General features: G+C 43.9%; 1 protein-coding gene across 3 annotated transcripts in view; it reads right to left on the bottom strand.

Annotated features, from left to right (window-relative positions):
* Positions 1-26,624, bottom strand: part of cbfa2t3 (CBFA2/RUNX1 partner transcriptional co-repressor 3) — a 42,801-nt gene that overhangs the window by 11,809 nt on the left and 4,368 nt on the right. For 2 of the 3 annotated variants that reach the window (XM_083913136.1, XM_083913137.1), the window contains exons 1-6: positions 22,794-23,856; positions 7,472-7,627; positions 4,994-5,235; positions 4,073-4,162; positions 3,181-3,362; positions 449-732 (exon numbers count right to left, since the gene is read on the bottom strand). In XM_083913136.1, the coding sequence (XP_083769262.1) occupies positions 449-732; positions 3,181-3,362; positions 4,073-4,162; positions 4,994-5,235; positions 7,472-7,601 (928 nt within the window). In that variant the 5' untranslated portion in view covers positions 7,602-7,627; positions 22,794-23,856. Of the gene's footprint in view, positions 1-448; positions 733-3,180; positions 3,363-4,072; positions 4,163-4,993; positions 5,236-7,471; positions 7,628-22,793; positions 23,857-26,624 lie in introns of those variants that run through there. The other variant, XM_083913135.1, reaches the window with a different exon arrangement.

Raw genomic sequence — 26,624 nt, 5'->3', positions numbered from 1 at the left:
TGTGTCTGTGGGGTGGATGAGAGTTCATCAATTTCTGGTGTGGGGTGGAACAGACTTATTTTCTATTCTCTTCTTTTTTTGTTATTGTTTTATTGTCTTGCATTTTATTAATCATAAAGTTACTAAACAAGGTTTAATTTCAAACAAAATAACATATCACGTGCCAATTCTATAGCCTCATGTCTAATCAGTGAGAACATTTGAAAGAAACAAGAAATTGTCTCTTTCCTTTTGGGAAAGCAGAAGGAGGGCATATATGGTTGCCACAGTTGCAGCATATAGGCATGTATGGATGTGGTCTTTATATAGACACACTGCCAAAGATAATCACACTAGACTGACAACTGTCCTTTGTTTCCTACATACACGCACTTACACCAATCCGTAGTCTTGACCATATAGCAGAGCACTGTATATTTATCTGACCCCTTGAATGCAGCCGTCCTACCTGTCTGCCGGTGCCTGTCTCGGGCATCACGGTGTTCATTATGTCTGTAAGCGTCTCTGTATTGGTGCGCCAGGGCCATGTCTTCTAAGCGGTAGTGTTGGGGTCCCACTTGGGGGTTGGGCGGGTGGGGCAGGCCGTTGGGAGGGTGTGTGGAGAGGCCGTTGGGAGGCGGGTGAGCTGGGAGACCTGTGTTGGGGCTGAAGCGTTGACTGGGGCTGATGGTGCAGGGCCTTTTAGCTAGGTGCTCTGGGTGCAACCCGTCTCTTTCTGAGTTGTCTTTGGTCCTGTAGAAGAGGGCAGGGGAATGGGTTAAAATCAGCATTGACTGTTAAAGGGTGAAATACCGTATAATACTAATTCTGTCTTTGTAAATATACCTGTATTCAACCTCTGTCTTTAAGCCAAGCAGCAGATAATGTCAGCACCACACGGTTAGAAGTATACAGTGTAAAAAAGTAGACCCAGAGCAAACTACTCTCTTAACAAAGACATGAAACAACCAGAATTTAAAAACAACACAGATAAAAGTTGAATGGTTGGACAAAAACTAAGGCCTGCAGCATTTTTTCCAGCAGTGGGATGTGTGGTATATTATAACTGACAACAAAACGGATCCTTGTTGTACAGTTTAGTGTTTATTTGCCAATATGCAATGCTCTTTCCCAGCCAGACTGGATCTCATAAGCTCGGTTTCCACTACCACATTTACCATTATTCCACAAATGTCCACCCAAGAATCGATTCAGCTGCTTCGGATAACCGCTGTACTAATCAAAAATTGCTTTGATGCTGACTAACCTCATTTATAAAAAATCTGCCACCACATGCCTCATTTCTCACCTCAGTTTTATTCAGAAAGAGATTTTTGACACCATGTTAATGTCTGAAGGGGGAGAAATAATTTTTGTGCAGCTTACTTCATCTTTCTCCAGTCTCTAGTCCATCTATGGCCTTGCCAGACCACAATGAGTAATGCAAAAACTGTGGGATGGCTTTGCCAGGCTAAATATGCACTGCCAATGGATTACTTCATAGTGCAGAAAAACATGCCCCAGCGAAGACCAGAGTGACCCAAAAATTGTCTGCTGTAAAAACATGCCAAACTATTTGACAGATATGATCTTCATGATGTCTGATTTGTTGTGTTTACCATAAACAGTTCATTTTCAGAGATAACAACATTTAGTAGTGTGGAGTTTACCTGTTGAAGGAGTGTCTGGCAAAGAACACAAACATGTTTTTTATATTCAATGACTCCCACATGGAGTTTCATTTAAACACACATACTCACACATGTGTCCCTACTGAGAGCAGCTTGTTCAGTTACAGTAAGGCAGTGCTCCACTAAAGCCTTTGCACAGCTGTACACCATGTGTATCAAACAAAGCAAAGTCCAACTGTACACGCTGTGTCTCAAGCTCTTAATCTGAATATCCCTCAGCCGACTCTTAGATTGCAAGTATTTCTCCCTCTCCCTCCCACCCTGCTCTCTGGCTTAAGGGGCAATATGGGCTGAATGCTGTGTGTTTGGCAGATGTTTAGTGACACTCATTTGTGTCTGTGTACTTTAAGTCAGCGAGTGTGTGCGTATGTGTGTGCGAGAGGTTGTGTTTTCAAGCCATCTGGACAGTTTAAATGGGAGTGTTGATATTAATCTGTTTAGCTGGATGGCAATAGCCAGGCATTCGGATGCAAAACACTTTTTTATCATCCTGGGGATCAAAGGCGAATAAATGCAATGCTGCCTCATGTAGATGATGCGTGTGTATGTGTGTGTGTGCGTGTGTGTGTGTGTGCGTGTGTGTTTGTGTCTATGTGTGTGTTTGTGTGTTTGTGTGTGTGCTCAGTTATCCATGTGTATATTTGTGTGTGTCGGCTATACTCATAGACATCCGCGGCTCTAGTATCTGACAACTCAGAGGAACAGCTGGCGCGATTGTGGCCCTGCCCCAGCCTGTACCACCCTCCTCCACTGAGCCCCTCCTGCTGTGCATAAGCCACAGGTCAGGAGGCGGAGGTGTGCGGATTACAGTGAGATTGCACGTTCAGCTCCAACCCTACTAGTCCCATCCAAACCGCCACCTCCCACCTCCCCACACACCCCACTCAGGATGTGCTCAGTGTTACGGTCAGCACATCACCATCTGGACACATCCCTGACATATGGACCACTGCTGGGAGCCCGCAGGTCAGGCAGTCGGAGAGAGAGAGAGACAGATACAGATACAGAGACAGAGAGACAGAGGTGAAGAAGTGTTCATAAAAGGACAGGGCCAGTAAGAGCAGAAGGAAGAAAAGGGAAGAAATGGAAATGCCAGCTAATTATTTTGTGTGTCATTCTTAACTGGGTAAATAAAGCAGAGCGCTGTGGAGAAATTACACACCATTGCTCAGTGTTGGTATTTCTGTCTGTGTTTGAGCTGTTGCTGAAGACATTTAATGTACTTCACTCCCTCTTCTCTCCCTCTCTTTTGCTTCTCAAACACTCTCTTTATTTTCCTACAGTGCATTTATCTCACCCCTCCCGCCCAGACAGCTGGCAGAGCCAGCCTGGCATTGGGGCTGTCCAGACTTCCGCCTCCCGCACAGAGGATTTATAGCCTCCCTTTGTCGCTTGGCATTCTGAAATACCCTGAAATAATTCATATATAACAGTGTGTGTGAGAGAGTCTGCCAAAGTATGCGGGCCTCTGAAGAGTGTGTATATGTGTTTTTTAATGGAGATATGCTACCTGTCAGGGGTTCTTCTCTTGCCATGTTCATTCATCTCCAGCATAATCTCAGAGGAGTCGAGGGGTGAGCTGGCATTGGCGTCCAGGAGAAGCTGCTCGTGTTGGGCCAGATACTGAGCTGGAGTCTGCTTGGCCAACCTGGCACAGTGGAGCAACTCTCTCTGCAGCAGGGGCAGGTTTGCCTTCAGTGGTAAAGAGAGGGAAGACAGACATCTTTGAATTAGGAATGAAATAAGTCATTGTAGGATAAAGATTTATTGAGTCGTTGTAAAGGAGAGTGTTAAGTGGTTATGAGGTGAGCTAGAAGCTCATGGTGGTATACTAATAATAATAGATAGATGGGGTGAAAGTGATAGATGAAGAGATAGGATGAGATAAGACAGAGCCCATGACACCTTCCTCTGCCATGTGTCTCTCTCTAGGGTGTGCTGACGTGTGTGTGTGTGTGTGTGGTTGTGTGTGTGTGTGTGTGTGTGTGTGTGTGTGTGTGTGTGTGTGTGTGTGTGTGTGGGTGGGTCAGTGCTGTCAAATAACTCTCTCAGACCTGTCTGGTTGATATAACGCAGTCATTTCTGCAATGTCCCAGATGTGGAGGATCATTGCACGGCAGGAGGTCTGACACACTCACACTCACACTCAATGCTTTTAATGGACATTCACAAGCACATCCCACTATTTTCTATATAACAGTACAAGGTAATCAGACAAGGTTTCCCTCTTCGCCTCTCTATGAATCTATTCTATTTGGAGGCAGAAAAGGAAGGAGCACAGATGCATGGTATACATACATACCAACAGTATCTGCACAGACACAATCACTCTGGACAGAAGCGCTCAGCGTGTCTACTGAAGACATCAGACTTATCTTACATGAAATCTGTTTAGTATTTACCTTCAGGAAGGGAATGACGAATGGCCTCAGAGGGAAGTTGGTGGCCTCGTGAAGTTTGGAGTGAAATTCTTCGATGGTGAGAGTGGAATTCTGCCCAAGAGAACAGGGAGTTAGAGAAAGACTCGCTGCAAACCTGAAATTATGTTGATATTACTTGGCAGAGCTGTATGTGAGAACACAAATGTCCAAATCAGTTGGGTCGAACATCAGCTCACTTACAGGGCGGCATACTGCTAGCTCCCTAGTACAAAGTCTGTGTAATGTCCGATTGAGCCCATGTGTGAATAGAGCCGCTCATTGCCGTAGAGGTTAATTTACACAATGACGGCAACAGGAATGTCTAGCTGGTAACGTCCAATGCTGAAATTGTCAGTCAAATTCCAGGAATTACAAGAGATTCTGTGGTTTATGACAAAATAACAAAGTGGCTTCATGCTGGTGGTGTAATCCGCATCATATCCTTCCTCCTGCGCGCTCTACCCAACCAGCGCAGACCCTCACCTAAACCAAACAGAATATTTCCAGTAAGTGAGAATGTGTCTGACACAGGCAATCTCCGGTTGTGTGCTACATGTGTGAAAGAGTAACTTTGGACAATGACCAGACCTGATTCGTCTGTGTTCATATGAGAAAACGGCTTTACAGAGCCGCTGAAGTCCGGAAAGATGATATTTTTTAAATCTTTGTTAGCTTAAGTCCCATATATTATTTTGAGGACTTTGCAGGCGCCATACTTTCTGATTGTTGTACAAGACAAATTTACAAATGTAAAATACTCTGCAGTACTTTAATTAATTGTATGCTACCAAGAATAGAATAGAATAGTAATAAGTAGATACAAAGTTGAAAATGAATGGATCAAGAGTAGCCTTGTTGAAAGAGTCATCAAAATAATTCCCCATGAATATGACCACAACTTACCACCAGCCCCAGTACAAGGCTGCGCACTCTCTCCCCAATTTCAGGTGATATGTCGTTGCCAAACTGCTGCAGTGTGGTCAGGAAGCGCTTCAGTTTGCAGAGTTGCCGGGCACCACAAGCTGGCGGGAGCTGCTGGTTAGAGAGTGAGGCCGTCGACGACATGGCCGGCCCATTACTGAAGCCGTTAGGAGTAGATGGAGCACCGTTCAGCGATGTAGGAGAGTGGCTGCTCCCATTCAGCACTGCGGATAGACAGAAGGAAGAGACAACGTGAATTGGGTCAGTAGTTTTGGAGAGGCCTCTGGGGCATTTGACAGTTCTGGGGGCGTGATGATGGCAGAAGCTGTTTTATCCTGCTAATAGAGAAGTGTGTGGTTATGATTAAATATAAGTAAAGCACACAATAGATTCAAATTCCACACCATGCCTGCAGTATTGGTGCACATCATGACTTCAGTTTTCTACCAGGTTGACTAGGCGGTGTGAGCGTGTGTGTTTGTGTGTGTGTGTGTTTGCAGTAACTTCAGCTGTTTCACAAGTTGTACCATATGACCCCCCCACCCCTCCATCTCCCCCTGTATCAGTCTATTCCAACCCGCTCCTCACCCTCTCCCCCTCACTCACTCACTAGGACACAACTATAAGAGGAACTTGTTAAAGAGGCGCCGAAAATAGTCCTGTGGCCTGTGTTACTTTTATTCCAATAGCAGGTGTGTAGCTAAATCTGGCACTACACATGTCCACCAGCTGAAAGTAGATTTGCAGCTTTAACATTCAGAATAGACTCAGCATTCATACACATTTATAATCACTCACATATTCCTTGTAATGCCGGCACAAACAAACTCAGGAATAGCTCACACACACACACAAACCACACACACACACACACGTATCCAAGGCAGGTAAGAAATGCACACAGAGTAATTATTCAATATGATTGACGTGAAATATGCTCAACTCTTTTTCCATCTCCTGTCTCACCAGTGTGGCATTATATCTGTATTTGAATAACTAATGATTACCAAATGTAACATAGTTTTCTTTCAGATTAAAGAAATTGTGTAGTCTGTGTATGAAACATCTGTACCTGTAATTAAATGATTGTATTGCATTACAGCAGCATGTGCAAGCATTAACACTGAGCACGGCATCCAAACCATAATTTTATAACCGCTGCAGCAATGTAATGTTTTCAAAATGTATTTGCAGGATTCTGCATCGCGACAATGTGGATTGTAACACTGTAACACCTTGTACTTCTACTTGATAACAAGAGTATGTGCAGTTGAGTTGTTCAATAGTATAGTTCCTGTAGTTCCTCTCAGGCGTGTTTGTTGCTCTAATCTATGAGTCGAAGGCCTGGACACATATGGACTTACCCATGTGATCCCAACAGGCAGCACTTGTGTTCTGGTTTTAGAGGGAGAGGTGCAAGGAGAGAGCTACACTGCTGACCGCCCGCCACAACAGGTGAAACAACATGGCCTGTCATTGCTATATAGGGAAGAAAGTATTCTACACACCGCAATGCCACCCTGGCCATCGTCGCCCAACCAGCTGGTAAACAACATTGACACACATGCACTCACACATGCGCTCAGAGACACTTGTCCAACTAGCAAGGGCATTCTGCACAACAAAAGACACACACAGATAGAGGCACACACCTGACACACAAGTGACTCCAACACTTGTTCACCATAACAGAGAAGAAACACATATTTGGAATTTCTCTCCCTTTACACAAGCATATAAAGTGTCCATGGCAGTTGACCTAAGAGTGGCAAATGACCACAAAGTCCATTTTAGGGTCTCTGCAGTTGCAGAAGTATATTGATTTGTGTAATTTATTACAGATTGATGGGTTTATTATTTTATTTTAACATGTAGCAGGTCTTAACAACCCACTGAAGCATCGTCAGTGAAATACTGTTGTGACAAGGGTCATATGTAAACTAAACTTTAAAGTGCATTGGATAGTTGAGAATTGACGAGAAGGTCCCTGACTAGAATCCCACCTCGGACAATACGATCACAGTATATGATATGCATATTAACCTCTAAGACACACGGTTACCTTAATTTACTTTTAGCCTGAATGCCAAAAATGGCACTCGACCTACAAATTACAAAATCTGTGCTTGGATATGCATGTCAGCTCTGTGTGAGAGGCATGATTTGCACTAAGTGCATACAGTACCAACTCTTCTCCAGTGCTTACTGTGAAATGAAGAGTTAGAGCTGTTCCAGCGATGGGTTGCTGGTTTAGCACGCCTACCAGCTTTTCTCACACATGCCTGGTTAACTGCTCGCTGACATGATGCCTCAGCACAAAAGGATCATCTTCAAGTCAAAGAAAACATATATCTCACAGCATGTCAGCTAAACCCTGGACGGTAGACACATATTTCACGATATAAAGTTAACTTACTCTAAGGTGTGGTTAATCTTAGAATAGTCTCAAAGGGTCCTTACTTGATTTACTGGTCGCAGGGGTGAATGAAGCATTGCGATTGGTTGCTTGGCTGACAGCCGGGGGTGGAGGAGGCATAGTGGGTGGGGTAGACCTGGGCTGGGTTTTCACATCCGCAGGTGAATCTGGCATTGTTCCAACCTTCTGCACTCTGCTATCTGTTATTTGAAAGAAGGAAAAAACTCATTAAGATGGAGCTCCAGTATGAAAAAAAACAACTGACATTTTCACCTGGGAAGCATTGATTGTTTCCTCAAACCAAAAGCCCCATAAAAAGAACCAAAACAGATCAATGCAGGGACTGGAAATGGATCCAAACTTGTATTGTGTCTCTCTTGTTGGAGTTTCATGGGCCTGGGAGACATACAGTAACACCTGCTCACTCGCTCAGCTGCTGCTGACTGAGAGCCAATCCCTACAGCCCCCCCCCCCCCCCCCCCCCCTTCACACATACACACTCCATGTAGCTCTGACATCCCAATCAGAGCCCCTCCACTGTAACCTCCAACCCCCAGACACACACACATATTCACATGCACACACTCCTCACTCCTCCCCGCCTGTCCCCTCTCGTCCCATAGTTCAGACAGCCGGCTTGACAGCCAGTGACAAGTGCAGCTGGATCTGCTGCTGTCCATCACTGTGGACTGGCTTTCAGTGGAGCTCCGTCCTGCTACCAGGCAAGCTTCACTGTCCTCTGCCAGACAGCCTGCCAACACCAAACAAGGCGAGGCCAGGCTCTGTAGCGTGAAGGGAATGGATGGTACCACAAAGGGTCATGACAAGAAAACATGACACAGGGTGGATGTTCCACAGCCACAAGTGTCTGAGGACTGTTGCCTTTCTTCTGGATTTGCGGTGGATGGCCTCATGCAGTTTATGCATACAGTGTGTCTTCAAAAAAAAACACACTGTGATGTACAAAACTGCCTACACAAGTCAGGCTATATATATAATGGTCTGTTATTTAGTGATGTATCTGTGGAGTGTTGACTGTCTTTCTGTCTGTGTCCGTCTGTCGGTGCAGCTGCTGGAACTAGATCTTTCTGCAATGTAAACCTGAGCTGAGAGGTGTGATGGCTTCTGTAGCCTGTGAGAAGATAGCTTTAGAGTATGTGTACGTATGTGTGAAACTGGCAGGGAGCGCAATGCACTATGAAAGAAAAACAATGAGATCAATATGCAGCACGGTTTATATATGAGAACATAAAGGTGTGTATTTCTGCACTAGTACTACACACCACCATTAAGTGTTGTAAACAAATGCATTCATAATGAAAGACTAAGGACAGAGGGCTCTCTTCTATGCTCTAGCAAAGCAGATGTAAAACCACATTGTAGACTTTATGTGGAATTCATTGATTCTCAATAACTCTCCTCTCTCTGTTTTTATTTTCCTCTATTAATGTATTACAGGAAAAAGAAATGAACTCGGCCCGTTCTCACAAATGTGGAAGCCAAACATAAGCCAATCAAAGGATGTATTTCACATCCTCATATTCACAGAGTAGAGGTCACTGGCATTGCTGTCATGACACAGAGAAAGGGGTTATGATAGGCAGACTTTAAACCTTGTTATAAAAACAATAAACAGCCAAAAGCCAATACATCTGAACACTGTTAAGAAACTTCTTTACAGTTGTTAATATATTGTAGTCACCAACTAGCACATGGCAAGTATGTACCCAGTGTTTTCCTCCACAAAACCCCTGCCTCAGTTGGCCTCAGTCATTGGTGTTAGCCTATTTCTGAGAGCTCATGTTCAACAGCTGGTGTCTGTATTTAAAGAGTGCCACTCTGGAGTGTGCTGTACGAGGACCATTGACACAGTGATCCTCAAGAACATGAGGGGCACTCCGCTGTTTTCCCCATGCCAGACACACTGAACATAAACACACAAGGTTGTAGATAGAGGCAGATGGAGAGGGCTGGTATTAATAGATTTAGCCATTCTCTTCTAAAGAACCCTAAACACACAAACAAGCTCTCTGTGAATTGGAGGGCTGCTTCCTGAAGGGATGCAGCCATATGTTTCAGTAAAAACCTCCTCTTTGATCAAATTACTGTGCCACTGAATGTTGTGTTTACTTTAGGACTAATGTGCAGTTAACATCCTCCCAAAACAGCTTAATTATGATAACCAATCTTGCTAATATTGTTCTAGACTGTAGTTTAGTCCGACATTGACACATCTGAAGTTGTACTCAAATGAACAAGAGCTTTGTCCACGTGATCAAAAGATCAATTCTCTGTTTACAACAAAGCTATTTTAGTCTTCAAGAGGAGAGGAGGATAAGGGGACTGTGCTGTCTGTCTGTCTGTCTGTCTGTCTTTCTGTCCCCACCGTGGGATTATAGACAGCTGTTTAATCTGACCAGCTACAGGGACAGGGCATACACATACGCACCATGCTCTGGATCTCACTTTTAATACATTAGGAAGTCTGCTAAGTCTGCAACCCCATCTGTGGCCATCTGTGCTCCCATTGTGCTTTGTGCTGAAGGGCGAAACACTCAAACTGAGAGAAGTAGAAAGAGCGAGAGAGAGAGAGAGAGAGAGAGAGAGAGAGAGAGAGAGAGAGAGAGACTGCAACCAGGTAAAACAGACCTGTGGTTAAAGGTCTAGGTCTGGACCAGGTTCATGCTCCTGTTTGCAAGCTGCTCTATCTCCCCCCACAGGTTTTTAATCTGGCTCTCTGAGAGTAGCCACTTTGGGATCAATGCAGCTGAGAATAGATCTGCTCAGGTTACAGGTACGTATTGAATATTAGACTAAAAATAAAACAACACAATTCAGGCATTACTTACCTCTCTCTCGGTTTCTGTGTCTGCCTCTGTCTCTCCGACTCTCTGAACAGCTGTATGTCTGCACATTTGACGTAATCAGGGCTAAAAGATTGCTCACCAAAGAAACAGTCCGCAGCCTGAGTTCTAAAAATGTTCTCTGTCTTCCACTCTCCCCGTGTACCATGATGAAACAAAATGAAAAATACAATTCACTGCGATACACACAAAACCACAGATCATGTACTGTACAGCTGCACACAGCACAGTGGTTTCTCTAACGCTGTAAAGTCATTTTGGGGTCTCATTATAGATTTAGGGCTTATGCCTTCATTAAACCCTTTAAAACAAACACACATACACAGATAAATATCATCACGTCATGGCCAGTCATTAGAGAGCCATTTAGTTACATTTTGGTCTCATTTCACGTTGGCATATGTTTGTGTGTTTACTGCATATCTGTGTGTGTATGTGTCTGTGCTTCCAGTGCAAATACAGCTGCAACTTATTAGCTTTAGCTAACCACTGCACAACAGTCCCCTTAAATCCCCCTTGTCTATTCAATCTCTTGTAGTCCACAGATACTCTGGCCAGTGACCGCATAGCCTTAAAACTCTCCCTCTGTCTCTCGCTTCTTACATCCTTCCCTCCCTCCCTCCTTCACTCCCACTGTAATTCCCCATGTCTCCAGGAATGCTGTTGTTTTTAATTTCTCCCAGCTGCTCTGGCTGGCTGCCCGGCCGCCTGCCTTCCCACATCTGTTCTCTATCAGGCCGCTGAAGAGTCCACACAAACAGAGCCTGAGCCCATGGCCCTGAGCCTCCCACCAGGCCTTCATATCAAAACATGGGGATTGTAGCCCTGTGCCCTGGACTTAAGTCTTGGGGATACAGCACATACAGCACCCCCCGCTCTCATACTTCAGTCCAAATGCCATTAAAAAATAAAATAACTGCTAAGATCAGTTGCACACGACCAATACCATCCATCTCATCATCTTCATCTTCCTCTAATCTAAATAGCATATTTCTTTTGAAAGTTGTATATTTTGATATTTGTCTTCTATCAGTGTGAAGTCTGCACTGTGTCACAGGTAAGATGGGAGTGTTTGTGTTTATTTGTGTGTAAGCACACAGGCTGCTTCTGCAGACAGAGCCCAGACTCCACTTCATCTTTGGCTGATTTAGAGTTCAGAGGTTTTAAAGCCCTCACTAATGACAGGGTGGGAGGCGGGCCTGTACAGTGCATGGACACACAAATACACACACACACACACACACACACACACACACACACACACACACACACACACACACACACACAAATAGATACACAGATGTACGCACATATGCTCACAAGTTTGCTGAACGCACTTGCTCACGCTGCGGACACAAACACATACTTTCCCCTATGTTACTTGAGAATCCCTGTGATAGTACACATGCAGTGCCGGCTGAACAAACAAGTTGAACAAAAAAATAAAAACTGGGGATGCGTGTGTTTGTGTGTGTGTGTGTGTGTGTGTGTGTGTGTGGAGGGGGTTCTCCTTAATAAGCACTGACAAATGCCCTCTTGTCTTTGATCAGATTACCAAAAACAAATCATTGAAAAGTCACCAGTTTTTCCAAGTCACGGCTTCAAAGTTTTCTTTAAAACGGGTAAACTGGCAAGAAAAACAAGGACAACTTGAGAACAGACACGAAAGTGAGGATGGATTAAAGGCAATTTTTCCAGGACTAGAGCTAGAGGTGCTGAGGGTAGAGGAGTTGTACTTCTGTCTCTCTGAGCTGCAGGGATCCTGTCATACAGTGCTTATATCTGTGAAAGCTGTTATTGATGTAATTGTATTGAAGTTCTAGCGACCATCTGTTCTCCTTTGGGAGGGCCTGGCTCCTCTCGTCGGCAGTGAAGTGGTTATGTGCAGCATAAAGCTGCTGCCGACGTGCTTGCAGAGAAAAAACTTCCTTTTCAGATTTTCCCAACGGCTGCTAATAAAATCCAGATGCTAGACTGGGGCTGTTTTGCCTCGCTCCCTCTCCACTTCCTCCTCCTTCTCCTCCCTCTCCATCTTCGGTCCTTCTACATCTCTTCTCTTAGCCCCCCACTCCTCCTCCTCCTCCTCCTCCACATCTCCTGTTCTTCTCCATTGCAAGTTATTTATTTTGCTCTTTTCATCTACCTCTTTTCACTCGCTCCTTCTCCCCCCCACGATCCATCCATCCTCGCCTTCCTCTTTCTCTGCAGCCACTAACCCAGAGCCATTCCTAAATAAAGGAAAGTATTTGTGACATTCAGCCGAGGCGGCTGTGCCAAGAACAACTCCCTGGCTAAAGTCAGACACATCTGGAGTATGTTAGGACTGAACTGGGCACTGGTACCAGTGCTGGCTATCTCACAACACATGCACACACAGAAAGTGGTCACAAATACTGGACCATTGGAATCATATGTATATACTAAGTAGAGTGTATACATTTTCACAGCGACTACATTGTTTTCATCTTACATTGTCAAATGTAATTCTTGTTGCTCGCTATACAGCCCAGCAGCTACAGCCCAGTATGTGCAAGTTCTCCATTGTACTTGTTACTTGTTTACTCTTCCTCAGTAGTAATAGTGGAATATGACGTTTATATGCAGAATTGTACATCTAAATGACTATTGTCATATTCTGTGTATATTCTGTGTCGTGTGCCTGCATACAAACTACATTGGAGTGCATGCAAGTGCTCCGGCTTGTATCTGCATCTATGTGTGTGTGTGTGTGTGTGTGTGTGTGTGTGGCTCCAGGGTCTCTGTGTGAGAGGAGTTGAACACCTGAACATCAATAACTGTCATGTGGGCCACCTGGGACCCCACAGCCAGCTTGCACCATGGGCACACAGCCATCACCAGCACAGCTGCCACAGAGTAAGGGAGATATGGGGGAGGAAGTAGGAGACAGAGACAAGAAAGACACACACACACACGCACGCACACGCACATGCACACACACACACACACACAGCTTTATGAGGAGGTGACTGTGCATGTATATCTGGGAATGGGTCAGAGAGACAGAAGGTTGACAGGGACGAGCAGAAAGGAGGTTTTACATGTAGCCTCTGCTTTGCATGATAACTCTCTCTGTCAGCCGTGTGCCTAAGTTTGCCAGCTGAGAGCTCGGCCTCAGGCTGTGACGAGTCAACATCAGATCAGCATCATTTCTTTCGCCATTCCTTGTTCAGATAAGCTCAGTTAGTGGGCCCCATCAGACATGACATAATTCATCTTAATATCTAGACACTGTTAATATACTGGAATGCAATAGAGATCTGTCTGTGTTTTTAAGACCTAAGCTGACTTAACCTGACTGGTTTAAGAAAATTTGAGATCTGAGCCCAACCTGTGACGCGAAACTGCTGTTTTGTAAATAGTAAAATGGACTTTTATAGTCTTTTGACTACTCAAGGCGCTTTCACACTACTTGTCACATTCACCCATTCACACAGATGGCAGTGGATATCTATATATCATCTAATCAAATCTAACCATTCGCACCACAGGGAGCAATTCAGGGTTGCTCAAGGACACTTCGACATGCGGACCAGAGGAGCTGGGGATAGAACCGCCGATCTCTCGAATGGAGGACAACCCCCCTCTACCACTGATCCACAGCCGCACCTATTGACTGTAAGCTGACTGTTAGCTGACCACATAATGCAACATATTGGCTACACTTTGCCTCTTTCCTTCTTCCCACTGAGGATATCTACCCATGACACTGCATGGGTGCAGATGACTGGTACAATAAGAGAGAGAGAGAAAAATTTATTTCTTGATAAATTACATTTGAAAATAACCATAAACACACATTAAATACAAATAAAACAAAAAACAACATCTTTTAAAATTGCTTTGTCATCGTGTCAGAGGATGTTCACATTGAGTGCATTTACATAGATGAGCTCCCCGATCCAAACACCTGCAGCCTCACCCAGCACCAATTAGCTCATCAGGCTTTTAATTACTCTGTTAATTGCATAGAGGCAGCATGAAGGGCAGCCTGGGAATAGGGCAAGGGGGGCCTCCTGAGGACCTAGCCTGACAAACCTGACAAACAAAAAGGAGGTTTTCTACCAACAGCAGCCACAACAGAGTGACCCTGGAGGCTGGGAGGAGAAGCGAGGAGACAATAGCTCCAAGTGCCTCATCAGCAGCACTGTAGTAATATCACTTCCTGTTCTGATCAGTTCCGCATGGAGACTGTGAGAGGCTGGGAAAGCACAGACGAAGAGGGGGAGAAGGAGTTGAGAAAAGAGAAGAGCGGGGCCATGTAAAGAAAGCTACCCGTACATCTGTGAGCGGCTATACTACATCTGGATTAGTTCATATTGGTCACAGGAGTGGGGGGGCAGCAGGCGGGTTGTGTTAGGGTTGGAGGGGTGGCTGAGAGGAGCAAGCGTGGGAATGTCCCACTGTTAAGTTTAGGGCATGGGCTTATTGTACTTGTGGGAGAGTTAGGCTGGAGTCTCTACAGAGTGACCTGTCTGTCATAGAGCTCTGCGATAACACAAACATCCTCTTAACTGAGTGTAATCTGGAAACACACACATATGCAATCAGGACCACAAGGCAGCTGATGTGAAAAAGGCAGCACAGGCATGAGAAATTCTGTATTTTTGTTTTCACCTCATGTTGTTTGGCATGTATTCTTCATCCTTAGCAAATGTATTTATTGATCTGTTAGTGTATCAGTCTGGCTGCCTGTCTGTCTCCCCCTCGCAGCAGATGTCCTCCCTCCATTTCTTCCAGGAGCAGTGTTTGAGGAGGTGTATCCAGGAAACAGTGGCCAGTGCTCACTTCCTGTGTGACAGGTGTGCGATGGAGGCCTGACAGCTGCTGTCCTGCTCTCTCTTTCCCTCTCTGTATTCCTCTCTCCTGTTTCTCCCTCCTTCCAGCCAGCTGCAGCAGAGAGCAGCTCTGTTTGTTCTTACGTCACCGCTGCTGCCTGCTGATTTATGGAGCACAAAAGACTTAGATTTGACCCTGGCAACACACACACATACACACCATGGCAACTACAGCATCTCAGTATGTGTGTGTGTGTGTGTGTGTGTGTGTGTGTGTGTGTGTGTGTATGTCTTAAACGGAATGTGTGAATTGTGGCTGTCTATTTTTCTCCCCATGTCTCTCACTCTTATGCTTTGTCCACCGTTAAAAACCTGACACTGAGTTGTCACTTACAGCTGAGATAGGAAAACAAACAGCAGATTAGTCATTCTACTGCTTGATGTCATGTATTTCATTTCATTCAGTGTTAAATGTCTGCTCTGTCACTGTGGAGCTGTCAGTGCTGACAAAACTGTCTGAAGCCTAAACGGCTCCCCAGACTGTCAGCCCTCTCATACCTCTTCATTTGGCCTGCAGGCAGAGTAACAATAGCTCCTGACATTAGCCAGGCATGGGTAGGGTGTTCTGTATTATCCTGCAGGACCCCATAGGCTCACACATACACACACTTGACACACACTGGGAAACAGAATGTGGCAGAGGAGAGGGGGCATTCATGTGAGAGAAGCTTTGACTGTTTCTCCATTTAGCCTACAGCCAGCTAATGCTGGAAGCTGCAGAAATAAATACCAGCTACTCCTCTGGGACACGAGCCGACTACGGGACGCCGCCACAAAAACAGAGCAAGCCCGCAAAGGAAGACAATGACTGTGGTGCCAATAACATGCTGATTATTCTAGCTAATTGGCAAATTAGGATGACCTGCTGTCATGTCATGGTCAAAGTAGGCTGACAGCACATAGTACCACTATAAAGGAACAGTTCCTTTGAGGATTATAAGAAAAAGTTTAGAAATGTTATTCAAATATGCCAGTGTATGAGCAGGAATTAATTCCTAATATGTGCATTAACATTGCCACTAATTTAAAGGTTCTGTAATGTGTACAGTAAACCTAAATAAAGTAGAAATGGACTTCTACATCTGCTGATAGATAACCAACAATTTTAACACACAGGTAAATTAACAGTAAAAAAGAAGATGCACATATCTCCCTTACCCCATTATATTTTTAAGTACACATTGATCTTTTTTGTACAATTATGACTGAAAGAGATCTCAGAGAAGCCTCAGAAGATAAAAGTTTCTGGAAAAACAATCAAAACATGTATAGCACATGACAGTTCATTTGATCCTTGTTCATCTTATGCATTTCTTTTTTACTATTTTGATATGTCTTTTTTTGTGAGAGGAGCTTTTTTTTCTGGGACTCAATGGTTAAATTGTGGGTTACTCTCATCCTGTGTCTGTCCTCTTGAAATATCTGCTGCTAATGATATCATTGCATTTAAAATGGCCTGTCAACAGTTTTGTAGCCATGCAAGCCTATGGTCTCAAACATAATCACAACACTCACAACACACTGTTTTATCTGAAAGTCTACAGATTTATGTGGAGACCTCTCCTTATATAATAACTCACAGAGGTCAGAACACACAACTAATGGGGTGGTCTCTCTGTCAGGTAGCATTTGAAAGGCAGAGTGGAGACCATCAAACACAACCCCTTCACCCTCCTGAGGCTCCTGGTGACTTTAAATGCCAGGCGATAACCTGCCCATCAAAGTGACCACTGCTCTTTGACACATCAAGAAAATCTCTGACCTTCCTCTCTGCACTTCAAATACCTCTGAGGAACTAAAACGTCCACTTCCTAGTGAAATTAATACTTTACACGGGCAAGGGGTTGAGTTTTTGCTGTGTGTGTGTGTGTGCGCGTTTGTGTGTGTGTGTATGTGTGTATGTGTGTGTGTGTGTGTGTGTGTGTGTGTGTGTGTGTGTGTGTGTGTGTGTGTGTATGTGTGTGTGTGTGTGTGTGTGTGTGTGTGTGTGTGTGTGTGTGTGTGTGTGTGTGTGTGTGTGTGTGTGTGTTTTTGTATAGAGAGAGAGACAGGGAGACAGAGGAAGGAAGGCTGGAGCCGAGATTAAGGTCTGTACAACTAACTGGTAACACAACGGCACTCAGTGGCTCAGCCTCCCATTTGAAGAGAGACGGAACCATCTGTGTGGCACAGGATCTGTTTCCAGGAGATAACGGCTTTTTTAATTTCACAAATACTGTACACTGAGAGAGGGGCGAGAGAGAGAGAGAGAGAGAGAGAGATAGAGAGAGAGAGAGAGAGAGAGAACGTGAGAGACGTGCCTTCCTTCCCAATCTCTGTCTGCATGATCCTGTATTGCAGCACTTCCCCAGACGTCCAGAGAGGATGGCTTTGGAGCGGAGGCTTAATAACTTCAGTCTGTGTTCCTTTTGTTCTTGTTTACTCCCTGCCTGTGATAAAGGCCTCGGTGTGGGGCAGAAGGAAAAGGAAGGATTCATTATATCTGGTAGCGGTGGCCATTTTCTCTGCTGGCCTGTCCATTTCGCTCGATTAAAACAGAGCTCAGTGCTACTGTAGATTAGCCCAGCTGCTTCCTGTGTCTGACTCTGATCCGAACACACTTCCTACCATGAAGCAAAGGGGGCGGAAGGTGAGAAGGCGTTGCTGGGGGAAAGAGTCAAGCAAGGAGAAGAGGGTCAAAAGAAGGTCAGAGGTCAGTGGGAAAGTGAGGAAGTACAAAGAGGGAGCTGGAGGTGAATTAGGCACAAGACAAGGAAGGGTGGAGGAGGAAGCATTGTTTTCTTGCCCTAACATAGCTGTCAGCAATTCAGCTTTATGCAATTTACATGTGAATCCATCAATGTTGTGACACTTGCATTCATGATTGAGCATTTCTGTTTGCCTCCCTTTTGAAATGCATAATTGAAGGTGCAATTTGTCAGCGATGAAGTCATTTTATTAAAATGAAGAGTCAATTCAACAAATAATTTCCAGAAATGCTCAGCGATAAATGGTGAGTTTTCACCCTTGAATGATAAAGTAGTGAGGAGCATTTCCCCTTCTCTGCATGCACTGAAATATGGAGAAATACGTCTGATCATTTCAGTGGATGCATGAGTGTTATGATAAACAAGCAGAGAAGAAATGGTGAATGTGTGCATATTTGTGTGTGTACTATATGTTGTTCTTGGGAATGCAAGTGGATATGAACACATTTAAGTGGACGGGGAAAAGAGAGAAAGAGGTTTTGCTTGGCCCTCCACCCTCTGCTCTGCTCCCACGCTGTGGCGTCAGCAGGCCAGCTATCCAGCGAGTGTGTTTCTCATTCCATCAGATGTTGGGAAGCTGTTCGTTTCTCCTCTCTAGTCTTTGACATTCTCCATCTCCCCAGAGAGACTGGGCAGCCTTGTCACAGTAATGTCAAACACATGTGGAACAGACCAGGGCAGAGCAGACTAACACACACACACACACACACACACACACACACACACTCAGGAGGCGACCAGAACCACATTGGTCTTTCCCACTGTGTATTAGGATAAACAGCAGTGAAACCATAGAGATTCAGTGCCGGGAATGTCACTTCATCACTCCCTAAGTCACTCGCTTGTTCCCATATCTACACGAAAACACACACATTAACACACTGATGCCATTAAACCTACTATAAATGTACAGTAAGTACAAGGTGACTCTGCTGTGAGCATCAATGCTGCACAAGGCTGCCAACAGTGTGTCCTGAACACAGAAATAAACAAGAACTTACAAGTAAAATAACTTTCTATAATGCGTCACTGTCTCTTCTTAAAAAAACAAAACATCCCAATTTAGTACCAGTCTTGCTTCAATCATGAACACACACACACTTACAGGACAGTTATGGGAAAATTTATATAACCCATAATTATGGCAGGCTCATTCTCTCCAGTATTTGTCTTACTGTATTTAGTCGTTCTCTGACACAAACTAAACAAAGGATGTACTCTGACCTCTTATTTGAAGTATCTTTATCTATTGGAGGCTAATGTTTTGACCCTGGAGGCAAAGCTGTGTGACTGTCTACAATCAGGTAATTATCAGCGTTCTTGACTTAAAGCTTGTGTCACGAATGAAAAGACAATTTGAGTATAGAAACACAAACAACAATTAGAATTGATTACTAAAACATATTTTCACGTGTCAAACAGCACAAATATGAACTGTACATACAAACCACCTTGTTGTGAACTATTTGCTGTACTGTTTGTGTAAAAATACAGTGCTATTAGAAGGGGAAATTAGGCTCACCCCTTAATATATTTATATACACACAAACATACATATAAATAGGCTGCACATGCACTGTGTAACTGTGTGTCATTGCCAAAACTTATAAACACCCTGGTGTAAAAGAATATGCTGTAGCAATGGTTTCCAACTTGGGGGTCAGGTTCCCCTAAGTGGTCGCTGATAAATCTGAAGGGTCATGAGATGATTGACTGTAAAAACATTTTCTGTTTCACAAAATGATACATTTGTATAACTACCTTTCCTTTATTGTTTGTTTTTTCTTTCTTTCATGTATAGTTTAATATTGTAGGCCTCTTTCATAACAAGTACATGTACAACATGTACGATGAAAATATGCTGCTCCTTCAAAGCAGACACAACACTTTATATCTGCTTGTTGAGGTTCTGGAAGGCCACACATACACACGCAGGCCAGATGTCTGTGGCTTGTGTCAACCACTTGGCTTGTCTTGTTTGTGATGGCCCAGGTGTCTGTGTTGTGCTGACCACCTGACCGGCTCGCTGTGCGCTTGCAGCTCCCGCCCACCCAAGGCCATCTGCTCCACTCATTAATTAGGAGACAGCCAGTTTCACCTGCACTGCCCACATTTAGATCACACTAATTACCACACACACACACACACACACACACACACACACACACACACACACACACACACACACACACACACACACACACACACACACACACACACACACACACACATGCATCAAGAACATTCAGCAAGGCCACACACTAAAGAGTAAACAGGAAAGTTGAACACAGATCTTGCAGCATCAAGTCAAGGTATGGAAAGAGTCGTGTCACCTGCACAAGATGCAAGGGAATAGTTTTGTTTTTTTGAATATTTGGAGGACATTTAGTAAGTTACAGGATCTGGGGAAGTATTTTTGAGCACCCTACATTGAATTTCCTGCATTCTGGTGAATTTTTCTGTACCGATGTGTGCCTTCAATTCATGGCGAAAATGTCATTGTACGTCCTTCCTTCAACTGTAAATAGTTGCCTCATATTATTTCTGTTTTATGGAAGATTGCAATCGTTGCTTTTGAGGTTGCATACTACCATTTACCTGGGGGGGGTTGTACCAGGCTAGTTTTTTTTTAATGGAGGTTAAAGTTTATGAATAATTAGGTGTGCGGCCTCGTGAGTGACAGCTAGCAGCTGATCCCCTCACTTCGCCTCGGAGGTATACATCAGCCAGATGGACATATCTCCCCCCCCTCGACGTCACATTAATGCCCTTATTTGGTAAGAGGAAATGAGGCGGAGTTAAAGTCTGACAAGATCGCGACTGCCGTAGGTGAGTACTATTGGATCAAGTTGAGATAACGGACCTTGACGAAGATGCTTCGTCCATTTTTTATTCAGTCTATGGGACAAATGCATGTGTTTTAAATATTGAATGGGACATGTCCCCCTGTGTCTATGTCTATGACCAGATGACAAAGACACTGTCAGACTGAGATGATTAAAAGCAGAACATGATTTTCTCTACCTCCTGATAAACCATCTAGTTTACCTTGACACATGCAAGAGTACAAAAAAGATTGTGCCTTTTATAGCTTGATGATGAAACATTAGTCATGATGTTCCTGAAATAGCAGCAATGGATCGCAGAAAAGTGAAACATGAAAGCAAAAACAAAAAAAACATAGTAAAGAAAAGGGCATTAAAGTGCTTCTTTGTCATTAAATAGCAAATCATTTTTGCCAACTCTTTGCTGGCCTGTGGCTTTGCCCGCTGCTGTTTCTTTAGAATAAAACAGGTCCTCTCTTTAAAAGTCCTGTGGTATGTTTCCTTCCGCCCATAAAACAGAAGACATCCCATCCATGCACCTGTGGTAGATGGGAACTGAATAAACACTCGGCAGGCTGGGGTCATAATGAATGGCCTGCCTTTTAAGAGAGCTACTTAATGATGAAGTGGGGACATCTGCCTTAGCAGGCGGCTGACCAGACCCAGCTGAGCGATGGGGCGGCCAACACTGGAGGGAGAGAGGCTGAGATGCTCGTTTGGTGGTGATGGAGGTATAATTTGCGGTGAGGCAGGGTGTCTGCACTGCGGTTTCACCCCTGCAACCTCCCATCCATTGTTCGAGACTATTATCAACTGTTCAATTATTCAGATGATATTTACCAGGGCCAATTATACAGGGCCGTGTCCTGCAGAGAAAATGGCCTGAGTGTTTCACTGTTGCACTCACAAGCAGAAAAGTGCACTGCTGAGGCTGTTCAAGTGGGGTAGAAACCTAAAGCTGCACTTGTTCCTCCCCAGGGAGTGTCCCCACAGTCACAAAGGATTGCTTTGAATTACCCACCATGATTTCAGCTTTTTTATAATCAGATTGCAGTTGTGTTTATTTCTTTTGGTTGTCATGGTATTCCTGTTAACTACTTTCTTCATCTCCTCCTTTAATGTTTCCACAAGTTGGTATAACTACAATAATACAAACTCCCTGCATTTACCAGAAAGGATTGGCTCTCATGTTTCTTAGTCCTTTTCACACAAAAGCGGACCCTGCCGATACGCTTCAGTACTGTAACATTGCAAAAGGTGGTGATTCTGTTACGCGGCTCCACAGAGTTCAGTTCAGGGTCAAATAGTGTAAATATCCCTTCAGACCCTTTACTTCCATCCTGTTCAGGTGAACTCCAGGTTCAGAGACCAAAGATTGTGTGTCATCATTTTGTCTCATCATCACTTTGATGTGCAGCACAGACTGATGGGGCAAACAGCTCATGCACCCTCCCAAGTCTCTCTCGCTCTTTCTCGATCTCTCTCCACCTCAGCTCGTTCACCACATTTCGTTCACTCATATGAAATGTGCCAAAAACAAAGTAAATGAAAGGAAATAAGTGCATACACTATAATTAATAATACTGTTATAATTCATAGACTTGCTCTTTCTGTCTTCTCTACACTCTCTACGTCTATAATAAGCAAGAAGAAATGTGCATTTCCCTGTATATACTGTATTTAATATCCTAAACCACCAGAAGACAACTTAATATGTAGAATGAAGTGGATACAATAACAGAAATAGGATGGATAGAGCAAAAAAAGCATTTTAAAGAGTGAGAGAAAGCAGGTATGAACAGTAGCCTGGTTTGTCTTCACCTTGACATTACCACTCCGCTCTAACAGAGCTGCAAACACAATGTTGATCAGAATGTGAGTCCAAACATGAGATATTTCAGCAGTCTGAGCCTTTAAATAGGAAACACTTCTTCCATTATAACAAATGCGCAAAAAAATTACATTAAAAAAACCTTATTCAGGTTCTTGCAAGTCAAAGACAACATAACTTACACCAATAACATTTCCCCCATCGATTTACTACAATACAGTTGTGTTTGCATGTTGTACTTACTTTGTGAAGGTCGGGGTCAAACTGAGGTAATTGTAGCGGTGATAATCCACACCAGATAGTTTCTAGAAGAAGATGTTATAGCCTATCGTGTCAATCCTCATTATTTGGGAAAAAAGATAAAGCATTTGCTAAATAGTGCGGGGAACTATTCAGGTTTCATTCCTTTTTTCTTTTTCTTTTTTTGCTTTGTTTTTGAATATATTGAGAGGAAAGAGAGGGAGAAGCCAGTCCAACACCAAAAAACAATGTTTCCTTTGGGAGTTAAAAAGGGGCTTTGACCTTCCAGGTATAATAAATAATGAGGTATTTCTCTTCTCAGTTACAGGCTATCGAAAACGGATGAAATAAAAAAAAATCAAAGCAAGGGCTCTTGGATCCTTAAGCACATTGATGTCTTTGGTTTTGCAGTCTGTGTTTTCATGTGGGGAAAAAATCACAACTTGTCCCAGTCATGTAAATCCGCTTTCTTGTTCATTTTAACCATTCCAGATAGAAGAAATAAAATAAAATACACAGTTTCAACTGCAAGAAAAAAAGTATTTTCTGATCGTTTTGAAGCAGACAAAACTATGAACCGATTTCTAAGTTGTCCACAAATCCTCGCGTCTCCCATAAAAACGCAAATGATCAAGATGCGGATCCTCTTGTCTCTTATTCCTCCTGCGACAAGTTTAAAACCTTCTTTAGTTCACGATTCAGCCACAGTCCGTGTTGTCAGGAACAAGTCCGTATACATCCAGAGAGATGAAGTATGTCCGTTTTTCTTTTAAAACACAGTTCACGGGTTGTATACTCTGCTACCACGTTTCTCTGTAAACGGTCCCTCTACTCCGCCGACGCGCCGATCCTCCGCCGACCCGTCTTCAGATGTTCTCAAGAAATCCACTTCTCCCACAGAAACAGTCAGCTGCGCATATTTTCAACGATTCTTTTCCAGCCGTCAATTCGCGATTTGGGTTTGTTTTTTTTTTTAATTTCAGACTTGTTTTGTCTTCACTGATGAGTGGAGCTGGCGGAGCTCACTGTACACAGAAACCGCGTCTCTCTCCTCCTCCTCCTCTCTCTGTCCTCGCTGTAGCCTTCTGTCTGCGTTTAAACACCATCTGGAGCTCCTAACCCCTCTCTCTCTCTCTCTCTCTCTCTCTCTCTCTCTCTCTCTCTCTCTCGCTCGCTCTCTCGCTCCCCCCCGTCCCTCTCTGGTACCATCACAGGCGAGAGTTGGCAGCTCTGCACAGGAATCCTTTCTAAATTGAAGAAGATCCAAATTGTAGTGTAAATAAAACGCATGCTGGGTACAAAATTATGCCATAAGAGAATAAATACTCTGACTGCACTATATTCCAGAATGAACCCTCAACCCATTATCAGTGATTATGGGTTCATTTTTTTTTGCTCAAAAGAAATATATTTCTAAAATAAATTACATTAAAAAAAAAATATGTTAACACACACTATTTGGATGTATGGCTTGCTGAGTGCAGCCTAAAACGAATTATTTCACATGTATTTTTTTTAAAAGCAGTGAGAACTGAGTGAAATAAAACAGTTTCTCTGTCCCGCTGTCTGCCCGTGGGGGCCGCTGTTTCCTCATATCAGGACGACCAAGACATCAAGGAGAGCAGCACTCCACCAGACTACAGACTTTACTTACTTTATTCAACACTTGGAAAAAATAATAATAGAAGATCCGATTTCTCAGAGCTGAATGGATGTGAACACACAACAGTAAATAGCCTACTGCTGTCCCAAACTGAAATGTTGAAAAAGTTGTGAAAAGCACAGACATAATTTCTTCATTAAAGATGATTAGTTTGAACAATTAGCTGAGTATGTAAATTGTTGCATTTATTTTCTGTCCCTCAACTAATTTATTAATCGACCAACCAAATATTTTAGCTCTACTATAGATGAAAAATAGACTTTTGGTTGACTTTGTTGCATTTACAGTAATGTTTATTAATGTGCACAACCAATAGATACATAAGCAAGTATATTAGATAAGCGGACAGAGGTATACAGAGAGAGAGAAAAGGGACAGGTACATCTGGTTCCTATAGTGAGAATCCTCCACCTGTCCACACTGGTCTGCCCCACCCACCTGCCCTCTCTCTCTCTCTCTCTCTCTCTCTCTCTCTCTCTCTCTCTCTATCTCTCTCTCTCTCTTTTGCCGGACACACACACAAACACACACACACTCACGCACACACACACAAACACACACACACACACACACACACGCACACACGCACACACACACACACACACACACACACATAGCCATAGAGAGGGACAGAAGACAAAGCTGACACCCCCCTGACCCCTTCTGTGTCTACAGAACAAACAGAACCAGCTTGTAAAGTACACACAGACAGCTGCTCTGCCCCAACTCCAGTCTCACCAGCCTCACCAGCCTCCAACACAAACGCTGCCTTCATATGGAGCCATGGAGGATGCTTTAAAATATACTCCATTTCGGATTAAATAACGTGAAAGGGGAAAGCTCCAGTGGTTTTTGATTAAAATGCAACAGTCGGTGTAAAATGTAACTGTCAAAGGTCCAGTACCAATGTTTTAGTGCACACCATAATATGCTAATTTACTGTAAAGCTACTGCTTTAAACACGATCAAACACAAGCACACACATATGGTGATATACACGCACATTACACACATAAACAGATGCACAAACCATTACACACTGGGTCTGTACTGTGTCGAATGCGGTTGTCAAGGAGATAGATGGAGTGTTTATGAAACTCACATATTTCTCTCTTTCAGAGTTATGGCCTAGTTGGCTCTGTACACATGCAGAATTGTGTGTTTTTTTGTGTCTCCTTAGTATGTTATAGGTGGATGTAGGTGTGTGTGTGCGTTTGTGTGGCCTTGAGTGACAGAAAGGTTGGCGATGGGGGTTGCATCCAAAGAAAGAATTCCTGTCAAGGTGACAGCTCCAAGATTGACAGGATGCTATTCTCCTCGGGAACAGCGTCAATCAACCTGTCAGCCTCCCTGTACGACAGCCTCTCACTCCTCTTAATTTGGCCTTTTGTTGAGCGGTCACTGGGTTAGCTCTGACACTCCATGTGGCTGGCCTGATAAACTGCACAATAAAACACACACACAGGGTGGGAACTCGCTTCGATGAACTCTCTGTGCCATAATGCGAGTGGAAGTCCCTTTGATGACATTAATGATGAAAACAGCTTTGTTTGCCCTTTCTTTCACTCCTCTATCTCTCTGTCACCTCATGAACACACGCACACACAAGCGCACACACACACACACAAGCGCACACACACACACACACACACACACACACACACACACACACACACACACACACACACACACACACACACACACACACACACACACACACACACACACACACACACACGTGGCTGCTGTGGACTGTGTAATGTTGTCAGCATCTCCTGGATGGTTGAGCTCTCACTGAGATACAAGAATTACGTATGGCCATTGTGCTGGTATGGAAATGGAATGGAATGTGTGTGTGTGTGTATGTGCGTGTGTGTGTGTGTGTGTGTGTGTGAGTGTGTGTGTGTGTGTGTGTGTGTGTGTGTGTGTGTGTGTGTGTGTGTGTGTGTGTGTGTGTGTGTGTGTGTGTGTGTGTGTGTGTGTGTGTGTGTGTGTGTATGTATGTGTATGTGTGTCATAGTAAAAGCAAGAGAGAAGTTTGCAGCATTTCCTCCACTCACACATTGTAAATCCTTTCCTATAGTGGCAGTCACAGGCTAGTGTGTTGACAGAAGATAAGACCCTGAGTCGACTGAAAGGAACGCTAGACCCATTGTGTTTCCGCACTCTTC

This window comes from Echiichthys vipera (genome assembly GCF_963691815.1).
Source record: "Echiichthys vipera genome assembly, chromosome: 1".
NCBI classification, from domain to species: Eukaryota; Metazoa; Chordata; class Actinopteri; order Perciformes; family Trachinidae; genus Echiichthys; species Echiichthys vipera.
Note: the sequence above shows the minus strand (reverse complement) of the source record. Positions and strands in the feature narration are given on the sequence as shown.